Below are 20,205 nucleotides of genomic sequence, written 5' to 3' on the forward strand. Positions count from 1 at the left end.
AATTCAGTATTACTTAATTAGCTCAAATGTTTAATTTTTGGGTATCAAACGGTATAAATATGTAAAGATCTGAATCTATTAAATTTAAGTGTTGAATTAAATTATCAAACAGGGCCTTAATCATGGTTTGGACTTATTAATCTTTTCATTCTAAAGTCATGCCCTATGTTTAAAAAAGAAAAAGTTGTTTTAGCTTTTGCAAAACAAAGACTTTAAATTTTCTCAATCGATCAACTTCCATTACCACCTTCTTTTTTGGAATAAAATTAAACAGCTGTTGTATGCACTTTAACTTTTGTCTACTCAAAATTATTTCTTTCAATTATAATTACTCCGACTTTTAAAAATAAATACCTTAGCATGTGAGATTTACTGGTCACGGATTACTGTATAGCGAAGGCATGAAACTATTGTTCAATGCACTATTCAAATTTCAATCTTGATTCCCACAAACTCTTGATGCCGAACCCATTTGTGGGTGAAATGACTCAAATCCATGTTTGATCTATCGATTGATATCATGCTTATATTGATAACACAACGTGAATATATCCAAATTCTATGTTCAATTCTCTTAAAATTAATAAATTTGTTCATGAGGATCATGCCACCTATAGAAAAGCACTCGAAATTAAGGACACAGATGAAAAGAAGAAAATAGATGAAGGGCAGATATAAAATTACCCCATGAAAGTGAATGACCAAAACAGAACAAAAGAAAAAAAAACATTAAGGAACCATACATAGTTCTCGAGGTAACTTTTTTTCACTTTTTAAAGAGGATCAACAGTGGTTTCCACTTACTCTCCATTGTCAAGATAATTTGTCATGCCTAATATTAACCACTGTTAATCCACTTTGTTTATAACCACGTCTGTTCCTCGACCACAATATCAAAAGGAAAAAGGAAAATATGATGTAAAAAACAAAAAATGAAGACAAAGAAAAGAGCCAAATTGCAGTAATAATAATTTAAAAGGAAAAAAATTCAAAGGGTCCATAAAAAGTAGCTCTAAGTTTTGTTTTATTTCCAGTTTTATGATTGATATATCCCATGTAAGACCTCCCCCGCCCTCCCACATACCCACACCCCCCCCCCCCCCCCCCTTTCCCCCGTCTCCTTCCAATTTTGGCATTTCGGCAAATACAACAAATAAAAGCACTTAATTAAAGTGCAAAAAAAAAGAGAAAACAAAAGGGAAAAAAAGAAAAAAAAAAGTATGAGGCAAGTGCTTGCCACGTGTTCTGCCTGCTAGATAAATTCTTGTACAGTACTAGTAGATTTCAGAGGCGGCGGCAATAAGCAACTGTAAATGGCGGGAATCAACGAATTCCAACAAGAAGGAGGAGAGGAGAACAATACTAGTTCGAAGTTCGAATGGGATGAAAACTCTCAGCTTTATTATCACTCCAGGTTTCACTCAGCTCTTTCTCAATTCTGAATTATTATATTTCTCTTCTTTTTTTTTCGTATTTTTGCGTTTATTTTTTTTTTGTACAAAATGTTATTTAGGGTTTGTGATAACTGACGTGATTCTTCCATTGTTGATGTCTGTGAATATTTTTACAAGTTTAGAAACTCCCCCGATGTCATTTTTCGTGTGAAATTGAGACTAATCGAAACAATTCTGTTTAATTTTTTGATATAAGGGTATATGCAGTGCTAATTTAAGGCAGAATTAACAAGTACCCTGCTGAATTCTCCACCTAATTCTTGCATTAATGATGTTTTTAATTATTTTTAGCAATTAAATAGTGAAGGCTAGCTTTTGTTTTATGCTATTGGAGTAAGAGTTTCTAATGGGATTAGGATCTATTTTTTGCTCTGATAAGTTCTTGTTGTTCTGATGCAGCACCGGTTTTTATTTTAATCCACAAGAAGGCTGGTACTATAGCAGTAGAGATGGTCTGTATTACAAATTTGAAGATGGAAATTATGTGCTTCTCAATTCAGATTTGAATCCGGTAAATTTTGATTTTGATTTGGTTTTGGTCATTTTCTTTGTTAGTTTGACATTTTTTTTTCCATCAGTTGTCTAGCCAGATTTGGATTGTGATCCAAATGGTTTTTTTCTTTTCCAGGTTGAGCAGTGTAAAGCTTCCAATAATTATGAAAGGACGGATTCTGATAAATTTGATGTAGATAACCAATGCATGCCTGTAGATGGTGATAAAGATGGAGAAGGCCTAGCTGAAAGGCTTGGAACAGTTTCTGATGAATGCACCACGGGTGAATCACTAAGCTTGTAAATCCAGAATCTTCTGATGAATGATGATACATGATGGCCGGTGAAACTATTACTTGATTGATGGTTACATGTGAATGATTCAATAATGAGTAGTTTTTTTTTCCCATGCAGTTTAGATACTTACGAAGAAATTAAAGCTTATTTGTGATGGAATCTCATAAATGAGTGGTAAGAAAGGATCTAGAAAATTTCATATGATGGGCTCCATCTTCGTAACTAAACTAATTTCAGGTAATAAGCTAAGCTTACACCTAGAAAAACCTGGCTTGGTTGTGCTAACCAGAGATTGAACACCATTAACCGTTGTTTGTCTAATGGTGATTGTGGAATAGGATTGTAGAATAAATAAATAAATAAATAATTGATCTGGAGTTTAATCTATGAAGTGATGCAAAAGTGGCCTTTTTCCTCATAATATAATTCAAAAGTCTCTTACTTTCATTTCTTTCAAGATGTAAGATTAAGCAGACTTGCCAGGAGAACAGTCAACCTAGACTGGCTAAAATTAGATTGCTAAGATAGATTTTCTGCTGTCATGTAACCAGTATAGAAGTGGTCTAAGAAAAAACTCTTCTTAAGAATTAATAATAGTACTCATAATCTTGCTAACTTTCTTTGTTCTGTTCTCTATTTTGTTATATGTGGTTCTATTTTGCATTACTGGCTATATTCTTTTTCCATTTTGCTGTAAAAACAAGAAATTCCGAAAGTAGACATAATTTTCATTCCTGTGCGACATGTAATGCTCCAGATTGATGGGGTGCTTTGCAGTTTGACTTCAAATTTGTTCCTCTTTGACTTGATTACCGCTGAAATGAATTTGAGAAAATCGCAAGTAGCCAATGCGTGCAGATTATGATACTGGCCACAATCATTTGTGATCATGCAAAATATCACCGGCCCTAGGCTGTGCTGATGTTCATTGTTAAACTCCTAGTGTGGTAATTTTACATGTTGATGCTTTGTGGATGTTATTGTTGACTAGCTTTTTCATTTGACGTGTTTATGAACAGATGACTTTCAGTGTGTCAACAATCATCTGGAAGGTCCACCTCCACCATCAGAATGGTGTGCAAGTTCAGCCGTTGTTTGTTGTTTCAGATGTTGAAATCGTCTTGTTAGGCTAACAGCTGTAATATTTTTCAACAGGCTTGAAGATACACTAATTGATCTTTATTTATCTGGGTATCCGAACCAAGCTGCCAGCACTGCATCTGACATCACCATGGATTCAATGACTAATGATATAGATGCCTTAGATATGACAGCAAGTGGTTCATAAAAATTATTGAACTTATTTAAAGCTTGAGTTGTACTCTTAAAGCAGAACTTAAACAAGTCTGCTTTGTCTGGTGCAGGACAGAATGATGCTTATGAACTAGAAGAAGGTGAATGGATTCCAGATGACCTTGGTTCAATCGATTCGAGCAGAAACATCACTGATGAAGGTTCATATAACATCTAAACTTTAGAAGAAACGCCTCTTTAAACAAACCAATCTTCTTGTTTCCCCACTCCTATTGCTGCTGTTCCCCCCCCCCCCCCTCTCTCTCTCTCTCTCTCTCAAGAAATGATAATAAGGAAAAAAGAAAGTAATTTTTGAAAGCATATCTTGAGACGTAAAAAAAGATCATGTACTTTCTTCTCAACAAAATTTTCTTCATAAAGTTTAGTGACTGAGCATCAATCAGAGGAGGAAACTCTGAGATCTTTGAAGTTTATACCAACATCCTTTGTTTTATGATCTAGAATCCTGTTTTTTGGCTGATATAGTGTAATTTCCTCTTGAATTGCATTTGTGCCTTCTTTTTTTCCCCTCCTCTTGTGGGATTTTTAGCTGGTGTGATGGTTGGCAGTAAAAAGGCGGTCTCTTGAAACTTTGAGTGTACAGTGGCAACTGAAAACTTTGTTGGTAAATCAAATAAATGTCTTTCGATTTGGAAAAGATGCATTTATTTTCAAAGTGATAATATTTTGCACAGGTGCCTCTTGGGAAGAAGATAACTGGCGAGCACAGTATGGTCAAGTCACTGAGCCTTATGAAGAATTGGCTCTAGATATCCAAATGGTCGATTTGTGGGATTGGAAAATGATCAGAGAGACCAGAACCAGCAAAGGTGGAAAACATTCAATTGCCAAGTTGGTTGGAAGACTGGTAAAAAGCTCCTCCAAGCTTCATCCATCAGTACCATCAGGTGGCATCCGACTAAAGACTGCTCCAATTCGTGAAGCTCATCGTGATCTCATTCGAGTTACATCAGGTTTGCCGATGAAATTATTTTCTTGAATGTCCACAGGGAGAAAAGAAAATCCTTTGGAACGGATTTGACTTGTTATAATGCCTTGATGTTGTTGATATGGAAAATACAAAATTGATTGCAAGCAATGATTCTGTTTAAAGGTGTAAAGATCTAATGCCTTGATGTTGTTGATATGGAAAATACAAAATTGATTGCAAGCAATGATTCTGTTTAAAGGCGTAAAGATCTAAGCAGAATTTTTCTTTCTTCTCCTTCTGTTTCACCGTATTGCTCAATCAGTTCCTAGAATGATAAGTTAATGGATTATCCCCCTTTTAGGCTGTTGTAGGTTTTTCAATGTTAGCCATTGTTATACAGGTATCCTACCATACCATGTAACAAGAAGCAACTTAGCTCATAGAGTGGTGATTGAGCTCTGACATATTTACTTGATGACTCCTTATGCTTTCTAGAAATGAATAAGCAAACAAGTGACTGGACCTTTTATTCTTGGACCTTGTCTTACAAAGGTTTACCTAAAATAACTATTACTTGAAAAAGCACATTTGCAAATTTAACGTGCATTTGTAGCTTCAAATATTTGTAGTGTAAAGAATTTGTTCTGAAAAAGCACGTCAATGTGTACTTTTCAGAATTAGCTTTGTTCAACTGGAAATAAGTTACATAAAGGCCATTTACTTTGGGATCACGTTAAAAATGCTTTTAGCTTGACAGATAGCTGAACTCATCTTATTTGAAGCAAATGAGAGCATGCCCTTTTCACGTGTCCAACAAAAAAAAATCCTTTTTGGGAGGATTTGTAGTAAATGAAAACTCTGGAGCATGTGTGAGTCCTGAAAGTTAGGACTTAATACTAATTCTTTTATCTGCATTGTCTGATTTTCATTTTGAGGGGTTTACGAAATATGTTTCAACTTTTCGATTTCCAATTCTTGATTAAAAAACATGGTCTTTGCTTATGCTCTTTCCTCTTCTTAGGCCAGATATATAGACTGAAGAGACCTAGCTCACAATACTTGGCATCTGTATTGACTTACGATTCATCAAACCCGACAAGAGATTGGGGATTTCCACCACTTTCACTTAATAGTGAAATCCAACAACTTCCAAGGATTGTTGGACCTGGTGCTTTTGAGGAAGCTTCTTCACCATCAGAGCATCCTCATGTGCTAAAGAAGGTGATTTTAGCACACATAAGCCTTTTCATGCAACTTACAATTTTGTATTTACAACTTGATTTCATGCAACTTACAATTTGGTATTTACAAGTTGGCGTTAGGAACAGTGGTATATTCCTCTTAATTTGTTCATCTATTATGCGTCATCATTATGACTCTATCTGCTTAATTGGTTTTTTAACTTTTGTATTACTCTTGTAGGCGAAGCAACAATATGCATATAGGGACAGGGCTGCTGAGAGAAGAACTTTACATGGTGGTTTTGGTGTTGGTCCTGGGCAAAAGAAGGCACCAAATGATGCTGACTCAGCTCCATCATCTCCCACTTCGGCTTGTCCAGAAGAAGCTGCAGCTGAATCCCTGAATATTTCGTTTGGGGCAGGCAGCTATGCAAGGCGACTTCTGGAGAACATGGGCTGGAAGGAGGTAAACTAACTTGTGACATGCCTGGTTTTCGAATTTCTAATCCTACAAATGCAACCAACCTGATCAGCTAAAAATCATGGCAACAAGGCAAAAGAAAAATTTTGACGGAGGCAGCATTTATTTTCTTCAAATAATTGGAAAGATGCCCAAATTGCAGCTACAACAGAGATCTCTTTCTGCAATGAGAAAAGTCAGTGATTAATCATATGTTGGGGGGGGTGCCAGAGATAGCGGTCTACATAACAGCTAGCATCAAAAATTTTGTTGATGAAACAGCTGTACAACTTGAGTTCCATCATAATTTATGCAGTTTTATCTCACACTTTTACATTGTATTGTTGGCTTATCATTTTTTTTCCCAGGGGGAGACACTTGGCAAAAGCACTAAGGGTCTTGTGGAGCCGTTGCAGGCAATTGGCAACAAAGGAAATGCAGGATTGGGTTGGGTTGATAGCAGAAAAAAGTTCTTGTACAGCGGAAGTGGATGATGAAAGAAAGGTAATCAAGAACAGTTCCAGACCTTTATTCTTCGGTCTTTTAACTGTTCAAGTTAATAAATTTTTATCTCACGTCAAGTCCTGGAAGTGGAAGATGAAAGAAAGTAGATCATCAATACCCTAGCTCCTGACCCTTTTCCGTGTTGCCAACACCGTTCAGTCAATAAATTATCATCTCATCTCAAGTTCTTGGGAAGATACTTGAACAACTTGAAATATTTCAATGTAACGAAGATAAATAGAACCAGTATTCTTGTAATATCTATATCTAGAATTTCGATATTGTCTAGCTTCTATGATGAATGAATGAAAGATAGGCCTTAAAAATTTATATTCTGCGTGGCCAAGATACTTATGTAAAGCTACTCAAAACAGAATGATTCTTGACTGCGTATTTTTCTCTCTAGGTGTTGAGTTTTTCATGATTCTGCAAAAGGTATTCGAAAAACTAGTAACATTCCAAAACAGTCAAGAATCAAGGAGGGGATTCCAAACTTCTATGAGATTAGAATTAACTCAAAGCAAAAACATATTTCCAACAGTCAAGATGAGGATGTTGCATGATCCAAAACCAGGAAAAGTAGAAAGTTAAAAAATGTGCGGAGCCAGTGAACTGCTAGAAATTCTACGTACAAGATGTTATCATTCTGGCCAAGTTGGCACGCATTTTGTTTCAGAAACCAAAAAAAAACCCGATTCCTTCACACCACACATTATCGAACAAAAGCCGCGACTACAACATCAATCTAATTTCATCCCCTCTGATACCAAGCGATTCTTGGCATCCAAAATCTCTCTCTTGATCTGATCCTGCTTGGGTAAATATTCTCTTGTTTTTTTCAAACGCTAAGGGGAGGACTAAGTTCGGAAATCTTTTGACCAGATAAAGATTAAAAATCAAATTAACGTACAAACTACATACAAGGAAAAAGCAATATCTAAAGAATAAAGCCAGACTAATATTTCTAAGTCTCTGCATCGCCTGACAGCATTCACTCATCACCGGGATTCTCATCAACAGGTAATTCAGTCTTCTCAATGTCCATGATGCTTCTCTGCTGCAGTTCCTGCTTCAGCCTAGTAATCTCATCATCCCTCTCTTCCAGCTTCTCTTGCAACAAAAGCACCTGCAATAAAAAAAAAAAAAAAAATATATATATATATATATATATATATATATATAGGATATGGCATTGAGATCCAGCAACTAATTTTGATTTTATTATAGCAATTGTTGACAAGCGCACAGAAGACCCTCGAAATAACTTTATCACAACTTATGTCTGGTGGCAGATGAGTTCAACTATCAAGTTCACAACTTACAGTTCATACTCATAGCAAGTCAATGTAACATTGAATAAGTAAACAAGTTTCTAATTTCCCAAGATATCTAGAGCACGACAGTCTAAAATCTGTGAAATTTTGTACCAATACAATTTCCTTTTTTCTCACACACTTGTACCATTGTTTCCTCGTAGGTTTGGGGCTAGTATCTCACATATGAGGACAGGCCTATCAAGTCTTAAGTTGCTTTCTGCAACCAAGACGGAATTAAAAAAAATAAAAAAGATGTACTGCTACAATTTAAGAGCAAAGGAGACGATCACTAGTGGCAGAGTAAAGCTTTCTAAAGCTCATAAAAGATCAAAGCTTCACATCAAACAGCAACTGCAAACAAAACATCTAATCCATGAATTCCTGCAACTACAATGAACAAAATATCGGAAATCTTACATATGTTTGAGCCACTTTTATTGTTTATTCAATTTGGTGAGATTCTATACTACCGTTAACTCCACATGTAAAATTTAAGGTGAACATCCAAGAACGGAAGGACCAGTTTGAATTTCCCATCAATAAGAGAAGATTTTAAAAGTTAAGCATATCTAAAGCAGTTCCCAAGTTTTCTCATGAAGATACTTCTCTTAATTGCAACAAGTTCCTCATCTCAAAGTCGCAAAGTCCTCAAAACAGCCAACAGGCACTAGTCATTAACAGCATATGAAAACTCCACCATACTAATTTGGAAATCCAGATATGTTCACAACCCACACAAAACTACTATGAATGACCTAGACTCTGAATTTATACAAACCAAAGAGATAGGATCCTACTAATCATATTTCAGGATGAAATCACAACCTTTTTATAAACTACAACTGAAAGCCTATAGAAGCAAGACCCGTATTGTCATAAATCAGAAGTTTGAATCCTATGAATAATCAAAGGAATCAAAGTTCCAAAGCATACAGCTTTTATCATGTTGAGGTGGGATGTGATGTATAATTTTGGCAAGAAAAAAGTGGGTACTTCAAGATTTCAAGTGCAATGAACAGAAACACCCAACACTGCTTGATTTTTTCTGGTCGCTTATGTCCTTGGGCTGGGGGTAGAGACCAAACATGATCAAGCATATACGGTCTCTTTGGCAGATGAGTTTTTTGCCTGTTTTAGAAAGAAAGTTTATATTTACAATAGTTGCTAAAAACACCCAAAAATACTCAAGTTCTTCTTAATAAATAAAAAAACCCACCACCACCTCCACCCTTCCACTGCCACCCCCTCCTCTCCTTCCTTCTTCTCCACCTTCTCCTACCTTCCCCTCTCCCCTATCCTCCTCCATCCCCTCCCCCCCCCCCCCCCCAAACAACCAAAAAAAAAAAAAAACCTCCGCAAACAGATCAAAAGAGCACACCCAGAAACCAATAGTAGCAACCTGAGCATCAAGGTCAAATGGGCTCTAGTGCAACAGATGCAATATAAAGGCATCTATGATAGGAAAATACCATTTCATTTGATCTATCCACATCATTGGTGAATCCATCCATTTGCTTGCATAACCCTGCATGTGAGAACCAAGCCCAATATAAATTAAAAAACATGACACCCAAAACTAATTCCGTGGCAGTAGACAACACAAAATTTGAGCTTCTATTTTCTAAGAAATGCAATCAACACCGAGTGGCTTCCATGGAAACAAGATGCAAAGAAGAAATGACAACTAAAAACCTTAGCAAATCTCATATCATGAACAGTATCATTAACTTTACAGTTCATTTCATATTGAGGAAAACAAATTGTATCACTAACTCCAGCTCAAATTATCTGAATTTTAGGCAAAAGAAGGTATTTTGAACATAATAGAGTGGCATTTAAACTCATCTAATAGCTCATGGTCATGAAACTATCTGGTTACACTCTACACGTAAGAAAAAGATAGTTGGACTGGCTATATGAAGCTACATTAATGGAACAAGCAAGCAACTATCTGGCTACGTGTCACACATAAAAAGAAATCTAGTCACGCTTAGGTCCTTCAAAGTACTGACAACGACAAGAAGGTGAATGGAATGTCAGCTAGAAATGAATCTTCTGGACCAATTTATACTACAGTTCTTGTATGCTAAGAAGTCTTCAAACCTGTTTAAGGACAATCTGAATCATAAGCAATTGATTCTGTTTCAGTTATAAAATCAAATAATCTTGCTAGACTGCTCTCCATGCATTGCCAGATTTACTTGTCAGGGGAAAGTAATTAGAGCCTAACCTACCATTCTCTTACATAAAACACAATGTTTCCTGGTCTTAGGAATTGCTTGATGACCAACATACTAATCACCGATAGCCTCAACAGGTTCAACTCAAGTCACAGACTATACCAGAAACACCAGCCTCTGAACTCTAGAGTAGAAAGTAAATCTCACAACCATTTTACTTGTAGGCTTTGCCCTAGAGGCCAAACAAGAGTATCAAAAGCAAATATGTTCAATAGCAACATAAAACAAAAAACACTTAAAATGCAAGAGAAAATAAAATGGCACCTTCAAATTGACTTTTGAGTTCTGCATTTTGAGATTTCTGCAGAGCAAGTTTCATTGATAATTCATGTATCTGCCATGTGAAGAAATGCAGAATTATCATTAAAGACAATACAAAATCTTACGTGACATCTGACACAGGTGAGCCTACATGGATATACAAATTAGGGAATAAGTCTGCAGGGGCATCCATAATACTTGCCAATCTAGTTGACAACAAAAATGATAGCTCAACTATAACATATAATCCACTTCGTATTCTAATCTGTTCAGAATCTACCATGCTGGTTAGCAATCTGATAAATAAAACCCGAGTACCTTTCCTTCATTAGCTTGGTTCCCAATCTCCTCATTTTCCTCCTGCAAAGTCCGGCACTTGGCCATCAACATCTTTCCCATCTTGCTCTGTGGGGTAAAATTGACTGCTGCAACATTGTCTTGCAATTCTTTCACCTTTTTATCCTTCTCCTCTACCAAATTCTAGCATCAAAGTAGTTAAAAGTTAGAAGGCCAAACAATACTAGGTAACTACAAGAAGTAGAAAGTAAATCAAGACTTATTATAAACATTTAAGAAAGTGTTAAGAACACACCTTCAATCGTGTGAATTCTTCATGTATTGCCGGGTCTAAGAGTAACTTCCTTGCCTGTCATCAAATATCAAACACCGAACTAAGCACAGGCAAAAGTACCCAAAACAGAGAGACAACAGGGACTCATAATGTAGCCTGCAGATGCATCATCCCAGAAACCACCCCCCTCTCCCTCTTTTATCTTCAAAATATATATTTCTCTTCCTTGCTACCAGCATGCATGTCAGACACGGATCTACCTACTTATAACACTTGTAGTCTTCTTCTTAAGCCCCCAACGAAGCAGAAAGGCTGGAAGATTTCCAACAAGGCAAAGTGTAGAAAGTACTCAATTACATATTGAAAGAGGCTGGACCTAAATAGAAGATAAAACAAACAACAACATAGATTTTAACTGCACATATAGCAACAAAAAGATGTAAAAGACCATGGCTTTTTGCCGCATGCTCTAAATCTCTGAGGTCCAGGCCCCAATTCGTCTCTACCAAAGTTCTGATTCCTCACAAGAAAGGTTTTTCCCCACTTTTCCACATAAAAAGGTTTTCTCGCACATATAAATGAAGAATATTAGATTTACAAATTACTACTACAAAAAGAAAATTCCTAAGTGAACTTTGCAAGTTAGTTATGTGTAATGCAACTGATAAGAAATTGACAAATGCTAGAAGGCAGACACTGGAAAGTCCAACTACACCAAATATAAAAAACTTTCCTTTCATGTAAGTTGGAAATAAAACCATTTCTACTAGTCAATGCTGATAAGGTAAAGCTCCAGTGCCTTGGCACATACCTGCATTGATGGTGGCTTTTGTTGAGCTCTCAAATCCCTAACAGCTGACTGAAAATTCATTTCAAAGAAGCACACATAATAATGTTACAGAGAATCACCAGAAATTATAACTTTGCAAAGGAAAATAGGCACAAGAACAGTTTTACCATGATATAAAAAAATGGAAGGACTCTTTGGTGAATCCAATCAACAATATCAATATTCTTGTTATACTAGTTCAAAGAAAACTCCTTGAGCTGACCTTGATATAACCTCTTGGAAATTTTTCAGGGACATTTAAATTCTGTATGGCCATCTTTTTCCTTTTTTTTTTTTTTTTTTTTGAGGGAGTGGCTCAATTGTGAGAAACATAAAGAGATGAGAACTCATGAAAAGGAAAAAATATAAATAAAATTAAAGAAGCAATGCAGTGGCCACTTTTTCAAAACTTCAGAAAAGTTCACAGAAATGAATTTAACAGAAGAAAAGGATGCTCTCTTCCATAATCCTTTCTTCTATATTCTTCATAATATGTACAACTGTAATGGATGAGGCTATGCAAATTCTAAAAGGCAGCAAATGAGTTATTCTTCAAATCAAATGAAGGTTATAGCCAAAATCTACAAACATAAGCTAGCATGATTCTTGAGTAGAAATCTCATGATCTCCCCAAAACAACTGTTAATCACAATATCCTATATCTCCAGAAAACTCACATGAGCTCAAGTCAGCTTTTAACCGAAAGGACAATCAATTCAGAAGACAATTTCACACTTCCTGTCCTTTTCCATTTCATGAAGTTATTTGTGGTCTTCTCAACCTCACAGAGAAACATTTCTCTACGTATTCCGCTGTAAATAACAAATTTTGCAGGCCGGATGTGCAATGCAGCTAAACAAAGATAAATAATATTTCTACCTTCAGCTCAGCTATCTCCTGCTCACGTTTTGCAAATGTTACAATAAATGCAGCTTCTTTCTTCTTTGCTTTTTCCAGCTGATGAAAGTGAAACACGTAATAGGTCAATAAAATAAATAATATAACTGACAATATAAGATATGAAGCATGAACGATAAAGTTTTGCAAAAAAACCTGCTCCCTCAGAGACTCCTCAGAGGATCTCAGGTTCTGGAGATAACTTATTACTATCTTTGGCTCTGCAGAGAAGATAAGTTCACTTTTTAGAGAGAAGAACACAAGAATAACAGAGTAATGCATGTATTTATGACAAATTAATCAGTTTTAATTCTCCAAGAAAACAAAATTCTAGGCCAAATACCACAATAAAAGGTAAAAGATTGGTACTGTCTGTCCGTAGATAATTTACGTAAACATGTGCTTGTCGTCTGTGCATGTAAATATGTGTGCACAAACACGTGCACGCACATGAAACGCATACATATATATAGGGACTAAAACCCATCAAAGAAACAAAAAACAATATGGTTGTCAAACAAATTAGGCCCTTGGAGTCTTGTACCCATTTCATGTGTTACTTTTCTCGTGTCATGTCCTCAAAGCACCTTTCCTGTATGCATCAATTTACTACTGCAAAAAGTAGCTGATCCACCATAAAAGGTATATATCTTCATACTTGACATACTGTCACATCATTGACCACATGATTATCATTTCTTATTCTAGTATAGCAAGTTTTCAACTTTTGCATCAAACTACCGAGTAAATGCTGACACAAAAGAGTGCAAAAATAATAAAATAGCCAAGAGAAAGTACCTGGGGTTGTGCCTGGTTGTACAAATGACTCATTCCGGAATGCAGAATGCCACTTTTGGATCTCAGACTTGGCAGTTTCAAGATCTGCCTGAAGCACAATACATAAGGAAATAAATGCCCAGCAAATACTATGACAGAAAACTAGAGAGACATAAAAAGTTGTGACTTCCAAGGCAAGGTATAATGATGTAGTTGCCATGTCAATTCAAGAGGATATGTATAGCTAGATGAAATTCCTTTGTAGTATGCAAGGCTCACAATCAAAGCACATATATAGCTTCCAGACTGCATCAAATTTTGTTTTTCTTGACCAAGGACCCAGTAAAAGGGTGCTTGTGTTGTTGTCTCGAGTTCACTGGCTTGGACAGGGCATTTAGTACATGTTAGGGGGCGCTTGGTTCAAGCTTAGGAATCAGAATTGTAATTGGAATCATACAAAAAAACTTAGAATGGGTTTTGGCCAAAGATATGATTACAAAAGGGGGTGCTTGGTAAATATTGGTAAGGAATGGGTATCAAATTTAATAATCAATTTTTTACCTTTAATATCTTTTTTCTTTTCATATCTTTCTTCTTCCTCATTCGAATGCTTATCCCATTGAACCAGCACCCAACCATGACAACACCCATTAAACCAGCACCTAACCACCACCAATTAGTATCAATATTCAATTTTTGGTAAAGACAATGGAGCTTCAGAAGCAACAGTCCCAGTGATGCAACGATAGCCGAAGCAGATTTGGATTTGATTTTGTCAAAGTTTATGACCAGAAATTGGAGTATACCTGCATAATTTCAATCCCCCAAACATCAACACAAAGGAAGACTCCCACAGCAGCTATATTTCAGCAAAAATAAAAAAGACAAGTGGGTCGGTAGTCAAGAGGAAGAGCCGTGGGAACCTCGGTGCTGCCATAGAGGATTGGAAAAGTGAGTGACAAGAAGAGGGAGGTGACAGCCATGGAGGATGGGAGGATGAGTGACAAGGAGGTAAAGAGGTAGAGAGAGATTGGGTTGACATGGAGAGCAAGAAGAGAGGGCTACATGAGGAAGCGAAGGGACCAAAAGCTTTTTTTTTTTTTAAAGATTTTGGAATCAAACGTGGGATTCATCAAAACCCTCCAATTTAGTTGGATATTGAGAGTGGCTGATTTTTCATGATTCATTCCAAGATTTCAAAACCCATACCCATTAGCCAAGCAACAATTTTGGGACTCAATCCAATTCTTGATTCCTATACTCTCCAACCAAGCACCCCCTTAGTATTCCAGGATCCAGAAAGGAATATGTAAGATGGACTAATTCCCAAGATGTATTACTGAGGATTAGGTCTACTTTTTGTTTACAGGTAGATGGAATCTTTATTTACAGGTCGGGGATTTCATCCACAAACCCAAATTCCAACCAATCAGTTATCTCATCTGTTTATCATGATACATTCGATCATGAACGATAAAGTTGCTAAAGAAAATCCTCTGAGCTTGATTTTGTCTTCATGTATTGGGAACAAATATAAGACTTCAAAGAGGGCTGAGGGAATTAGTGTTTATATGGGTCTATATATTAAAGGTAAATTTCTCTGTTCCTTTTTCCTCTTTCTTTTACATTTTCTTTTCCCTATCCTCCCCTGATGAACCCAAGAATCACTCGCCGTGGCCAGGTAAGCTAATGCCATCTGAAAAGGTCAAACTATACGTGATTCAGGTCTCCCTTTGTTTGGGGCAAAATGTGTTCTGTACTCAAAATTATCAAAAATCACCACAGAAATCAACTTCCAAAACTTCTTTCCACCCATGCATTACCTAAAACATCCAAAAGCTCCCTCGAATCAACCCCCTGTCAAGCTCCAGCAACTCAAATAGTATCTTGAGTCAAGCAGAGAAGCTTAAAGATCCTTTACCCTGGTACTGGTGAGTTACACTGAGCTTAATCAAACACCCAATACTATCATTACATTGAAGTTACTGAAGAACCAAATTAGATCTGCTTAATAAAACTGCAGAAAATATGCTATTTCAACTCAAAACACAAATTGCTTGTTTTATTTTTCTTTTTGGGAAAATATTACTAGCAGGTAAACAGAGTAAAGTGAAGCCTAATACCATATTTTCAAATGAACCAATTTGAACTGAAAAAAAAAAATGCTAGCCTCATGCCCAAAATCAAGCTTCAGCTTGATAACTGGGTTTTACAACTCAAATTAGCTCCACCGATCATAAATTGAGAATAAAGTCATTTCCTAGTGTGCAGTCCGTACATGCTTCATTGAATTTATGGCATGGAATGGAAAACCATTAAGAATTTGCAAGAGCTAAGAAGCAGCATTTGAAATTCAAGCTTTAGTTTAAGGAGTATCCAACAAAACATTTGTGTACCATTAACTCAACACCCCCCCCCCCCTGGTAAAAAAAAAAAAAAAGAGAAAAGGGGAAATTTTCAAAAAAGAACAAAAGGTCTATCAAAGCAAAGTACCAAACATCGTTGAAATTCCAAAACAATGCCACTTTAAAGGTAAGCAACGACAACCTACAACAGGGCGTATATTAGAAAATTTCAATAAAAAGATCCTCAAAATGTCAATCAAACCCAGATCTCTGTCCTCTTTACCAATAAGATACATTTTCATATTCAAGCTGAGTCAAACATAGACATATACATACCTGATGATATGCATGTGCAAATACAAGAATGTTTCTGAATGCACAGATTAGGATCATGCATATAAACCTGATGAACGCATATCTTGTACAATTGTATGTATTATCACGAGAAGAAAGTAAAATTTGGATGCCAAACACATTTGCACTGCTAACAGCAGTCACAGTTGATAGAGGACCAAAAAATGCAATATTATTACAATCCTAAAAATAAAAAAGGCCAAGAGTGACCAGGTTGTGCACCAAAAATCAACTCGACCATCCTTTATAGCTGACAAACCATAAGCTTTTTGTACCTTGTATTATCATATGCCCAAACAATAAGCAATGAAAGTGAAAGTAAAATGTAACATTGCAAGTGTAACTAAGGATACTATTACCTAGGAAATGCTAATATATAATTCATAAACAAAACTATTAAGATGTTTCAAAAGGTTTGACTTGTTATATTCAAGTTGATGGCCTGTTGAAAAAAATAAACAAATGCATAATCCTAAGACAAATTCGATAATTACCTGGCACATTGCAAGAGCATCCTTACAATTCTGCAAGCTGCAAAAGTAAAAGAACAAAGAGGATAAGAAGAATTTCAAAAGTCCAAGTCAAAGTTGATAACGAAAACTTTAGAGTAGATATATTAACTACATAGGCTAATTTCAGAAAGTAAAATTTAAAATGACATCAAATCCACACCTTTCGCGAAGAGACAAGATCATTCCCGTTGCAACACCTGGTGCAGTTTCTTCTGCTTTCAATTTACCCTATGTCTCAAAAAAATACTAATCAATCACTATCTAAAAACTTTAAAGATCTGTGAAAAGTAAGATTACAAAGCTCAAGCTTCATGAAGAACTACATACACTATGCTAAAACATTGCCTGGCAGAAAGAATTCCAAAAGGGGTTGGATACTAAAGGAAGGTACATTTCTAGCGAGTTACATCTAGCAAGCTTACTTCAAAATATACACTCAACTAGATTTATATATGCAGGGGAAAAAGAATTGAACAACAAAAAGGAGGAATACCAAGAAATACTTTACCAAAATGTGATAAAGTAACCACAGAAAGTACTATAAATGCCTTCACTGCAGGTAACTCTTTAAACCAAACAAAAGAAGATAACTGAACAAGGAAAAACAATTACATGAAATGCCACACCTGTGGCTATAATTTTGTCACTCAAATTCTTGAGTTGATGACATTTACATTCCTAATTCAAATTACGTTGACAACATCAATAGATACCATATACAATTAACTGGAACCATATCCAAAACATAATCCATATTGGCTTAATAAATAAAAGGTTACATTCAATCAAGTCTAACAAAAGCCATAAGCCAAAACAACATAGAAAAAAACGCCAATACAACACAATAAGCAATCTTTGACATGCTTAGCTTCACCTTCCCAACAAACTTTAGCTTGTTACTTGCTAAAGAATATCCAATTGCACTAGTTCTTTAGCTACCACGAATTTAATATCACTTTATCATGATGGCATGAAGTTAAAAAAACGCCAATATTCTCCCCACAAAAAATTGAAAAGATTGGGCACCAGATAATGTTGTGGCAACGAATAAGTATGTCTTACACCAATATTATAAATAAGTCTTCCTTAAATTTACTTATAAAGACAAAACTACCGTCATTGTAGTCCTCAGAAAGATTTGAAGACAAATCCAATTAACCAAATTACCAAATCTTAGGTACAAATAAACATTTTCCTCGAGATTTCAAAAAATTGCAATGCATCAGGAGAGCAATTTCGTTACACTCACATTGTTAATTCAAAAGTACAACTAGATAAAAATTCAAAGCATACATGATTTTCCAAGTAGCATTTTTTACTTGAAAATATTACACAATCCAAATTTTCTTCTTTAAAATAACAAAATGGAAACTTTTTTTTTTTTTTTTGGAACTTTGTAAGGATACATAAATTGACTTAACAAATCGAAAACTCAGACTAGTAAATAAGGAAAATCTACCTTCTTGGAGCCAAAAAAATCATCTTCATCATCGTCGAGATCCGTGAAGCTTCTCTTAGCCCCTGAATCACATTCACAACATCTTAAATAACAATAAAAATATCCATTTGCTCATAAAAATGACCAGAAATTAATACCTGAACGCTTCGAGGAAAAATCACCACCAAAATCATCGTCCTGCATTTTGTTCTTATATTAATTTAAGACAAGAAAAAAGAAATTGATGCGGAAAGGCCAAAAAAAACTAAATAAACAGAGGAATTCTTACGTCATCGAGGTGGTTGGGAGACGTCATTTTCGATTGAGTTGCAGAAATTTTGAACGTTAAACCCTAGGGAAGAGGTTGAAGAGGTACAGTAGGGAGCGTTGCACTGTAACACAGCTTTATTTATCGGGTGGTGGTAGAATCTGCTGCGATGATGGTTATTGAGTTCTCTGGCAACTTACCAATTAGAAGTTTCGGGCTGTGTCACTGTTTATGGGAGTCTGGTTGGGCTGCCCTCGATTGAGTTGCTAATTTGGGTTACACCTTGAAACGCTGCGAAGCTGCCCAATGAAAATGACTGGGCCCTAATTGAATAACAGTTCATACCCAAAATCCCGCGGTTGTTTTATTAATTAATTCAGTGGTACATAAAGCTTGTTTAAACTATCCCAGATAGGAGTGTAATCGAATCGAATTGAAATTGAGTAGTGAGCATGACTCTACTCGAGCTTGACTCGAGTTAAAAAATTTAAACTCAAACTCAAGCTCAAGCTCATTGAATTCTTGAAAGTTAAGTTCGAACTCGAGTTCAATTTTATTTTGCATTACTTGAACTCGAACTTGAGCTCATGATTATCTAGCCCAATCAAGGCAAATCGAGTTTAAGAAATAGAAATTTATACTTTATATAATTTTAAATAAGGGACAAAATAGACATTTCATATTGATAAATAAAAAAAATAAAAAAAAACATATATATGTGAAGCTCAATTGAGCTCGATTAAGCTCAACGAACTTTCGAATTTCACATATTAAACTCAAACCCAACTCGTCAAGTAGCTCGAGCTACTCGAACTCGAGTTCGAACTTGGTCAATGTGAGTTCAAACTCAAGTTTTGACCGAACAAGTTTATGAGTTACTCGATTAAATTCAACTCGTTTGCACCTCTTGTCACCCACACATAAATAACTGTTGGTTTTGTGATATTCTATAAATATCCCTGTGGGGAAATTCTTGGGGAATTTGACATACAGTCCCTTACTTTTGGTTAACGATGGAAGTGGGTCTAGGTTTGTTTTTCTTCTTTTGTTTTTCCAGGGTTCTTGTACCATTTTTTGTTTTTTTTTTTTGGAGATTCCAAACATATTTATGTCATGGAGCCAAAAAAAATGTTTGTCTGTATCAATTGTAACAAGTATCAATGAATCAAATTTTAATTTTGCAAAATTTGGAAATATAGGATAGGCATCACTTGAAAATCCAATAGCTTCATAAGTTTTATGAGAGATATTATTATATTAATTTGAAACACAAGACATGCATATGATTATATTCTCAAATTTAAAGTTTTTTTAATATTAAATAAACAATTACTCTCATGAAAAAGGGAATAAGCTCATTTCCTTATATTTATTCAATATTTAATAAATAACAAAAATTATTAGACCAAAGTTAGTTAAATAAATAGTTTTAAGAGAAATTCTTCACATAAAAATTAATACAAAGTTTAAAGAATACCTCAATTTAAAATAATAACAATAATAATAATAATGACGTTTGTCTATTCATTACTCTTGATAAAATATAGGGAAAAAACTCCTTTTTATTTCTTAATTTTTCAACCTAATCGAGTTAACATGAAAACTGGCACTTATAATAAATCAATTAAGAATATATAATTGATCTATAAATTGTATTTACAAAATTTTCAAACATACATGTGTTTATATACAAATAAGATTTACACACTTATATATCTGTAAAAATGCATACAAACGTTATTACATAAGTAAGTGTGCATGCGTGCGTGCGTGCACGTGTTGTGT

At 35.4% G+C, this 20,205-nt stretch overlaps 2 protein-coding genes across 7 annotated transcripts; one reads left to right on the forward strand and one right to left on the reverse strand.

The window, feature by feature from the left end:
- Positions 1–1,228: 1,228 nt before the first annotated feature.
- LOC140006043 (uncharacterized) lies at positions 1,229–6,942 on the forward strand. Of its 2 annotated transcripts, none has more exons than XM_072047624.1 (10): positions 1,229–1,414; positions 1,854–1,965; positions 2,083–2,230; positions 3,263–3,317; positions 3,399–3,523; positions 3,608–3,697; positions 4,232–4,510; positions 5,489–5,688; positions 5,890–6,114; positions 6,477–6,942. In XM_072047624.1, the coding sequence occupies exons 1-10, from the start codon at positions 1,314–1,316 to the stop codon at positions 6,600–6,602; spliced, it is 1,461 nt and encodes a 486-aa protein (XP_071903725.1). In that variant the 5' UTR covers positions 1,229–1,313; the 3' UTR covers positions 6,603–6,942. The 2 variants fall into 2 exon arrangements, with proteins under 2 accessions (XP_071903725.1, XP_071903726.1); XM_072047625.1 differs by having other exon boundaries at positions 3,399–3,520.
- Positions 6,943–7,225: 283 nt separating this feature from the next.
- On the reverse strand, positions 7,226–18,598 carry LOC140006044 (FKBP12-interacting protein of 37 kDa-like). 5 transcript variants are annotated; one of them, XM_072047628.1, is made up of 15 exons: positions 18,442–18,526; positions 18,311–18,350; positions 18,174–18,235; positions 16,875–16,942; positions 16,697–16,733; positions 14,065–14,165; positions 13,525–13,608; positions 12,883–12,947; positions 12,709–12,786; positions 11,812–11,859; positions 11,022–11,075; positions 10,748–10,909; positions 10,433–10,502; positions 9,398–9,453; positions 7,226–7,738 (listed from the first exon to the last, which is right to left on the reverse strand). In XM_072047628.1, exons 5-15 carry the CDS (start codon positions 16,714–16,716, stop codon positions 7,604–7,606), a joined length of 873 nt encoding a protein of 290 aa, XP_071903729.1. In that variant the 5' UTR covers positions 16,717–16,733; positions 16,875–16,942; positions 18,174–18,235; positions 18,311–18,350; positions 18,442–18,526; the 3' UTR covers positions 7,226–7,603. The 5 variants fall into 5 exon arrangements, with proteins under 5 accessions (XP_071903729.1, XP_071903727.1, XP_071903730.1 ...); XM_072047626.1 differs by lacking the exon at positions 14,065–14,165 and having other exon boundaries at positions 13,525–13,612; positions 18,442–18,598; XM_072047629.1 differs by lacking the exons at positions 18,174–18,235; positions 18,311–18,350; positions 18,442–18,526 and having other exon boundaries at positions 13,525–13,612.
- Between the last annotated feature and the right edge of the window lie 1,607 nt (positions 18,599–20,205).

Source organism: Coffea arabica, chromosome 4e (assembly GCF_036785885.1).
Source record: "Coffea arabica cultivar ET-39 chromosome 4e, Coffea Arabica ET-39 HiFi, whole genome shotgun sequence".
NCBI classification, from domain to species: domain Eukaryota; kingdom Viridiplantae; phylum Streptophyta; class Magnoliopsida; order Gentianales; family Rubiaceae; genus Coffea; species Coffea arabica.

Coding starts and splice junctions, on each gene's coding strand:
- LOC140006043 (XM_072047624.1), top strand. CDS start 1,314: ATGGCGGGAATCAACGAATTCCAACAAGAAGGAGGAGAGGAGAACAAT. Junction 3,524..3,607: donor CTTAGATATGACAGCAAGTG/GTTCATAAAAAT, acceptor TGTCTGGTGCAG/GACAGAATGATGCTTATGAA. Junction 4,511..5,488: donor TCTCATTCGAGTTACATCAG/GTTTGCCGATGA, acceptor TCCTCTTCTTAG/GCCAGATATATAGACTGAAG.
- LOC140006044 (XM_072047626.1), bottom strand. CDS start 18,468: ATGACGTCTCCCAACCACCTCGATGAC. Junction 18,351..18,441: donor CTCCCAACCACCTCGATGAC/GTAAGAATTCCT, acceptor AACAAAATGCAG/GACGATGATTTTGGTGGTGA. Junction 13,613..16,696: donor ATGCTCTTGCAATGTGCCAG/GTAATTATCGAA, acceptor ATTGTGCTTCAG/GCAGATCTTGAAACTGCCAA.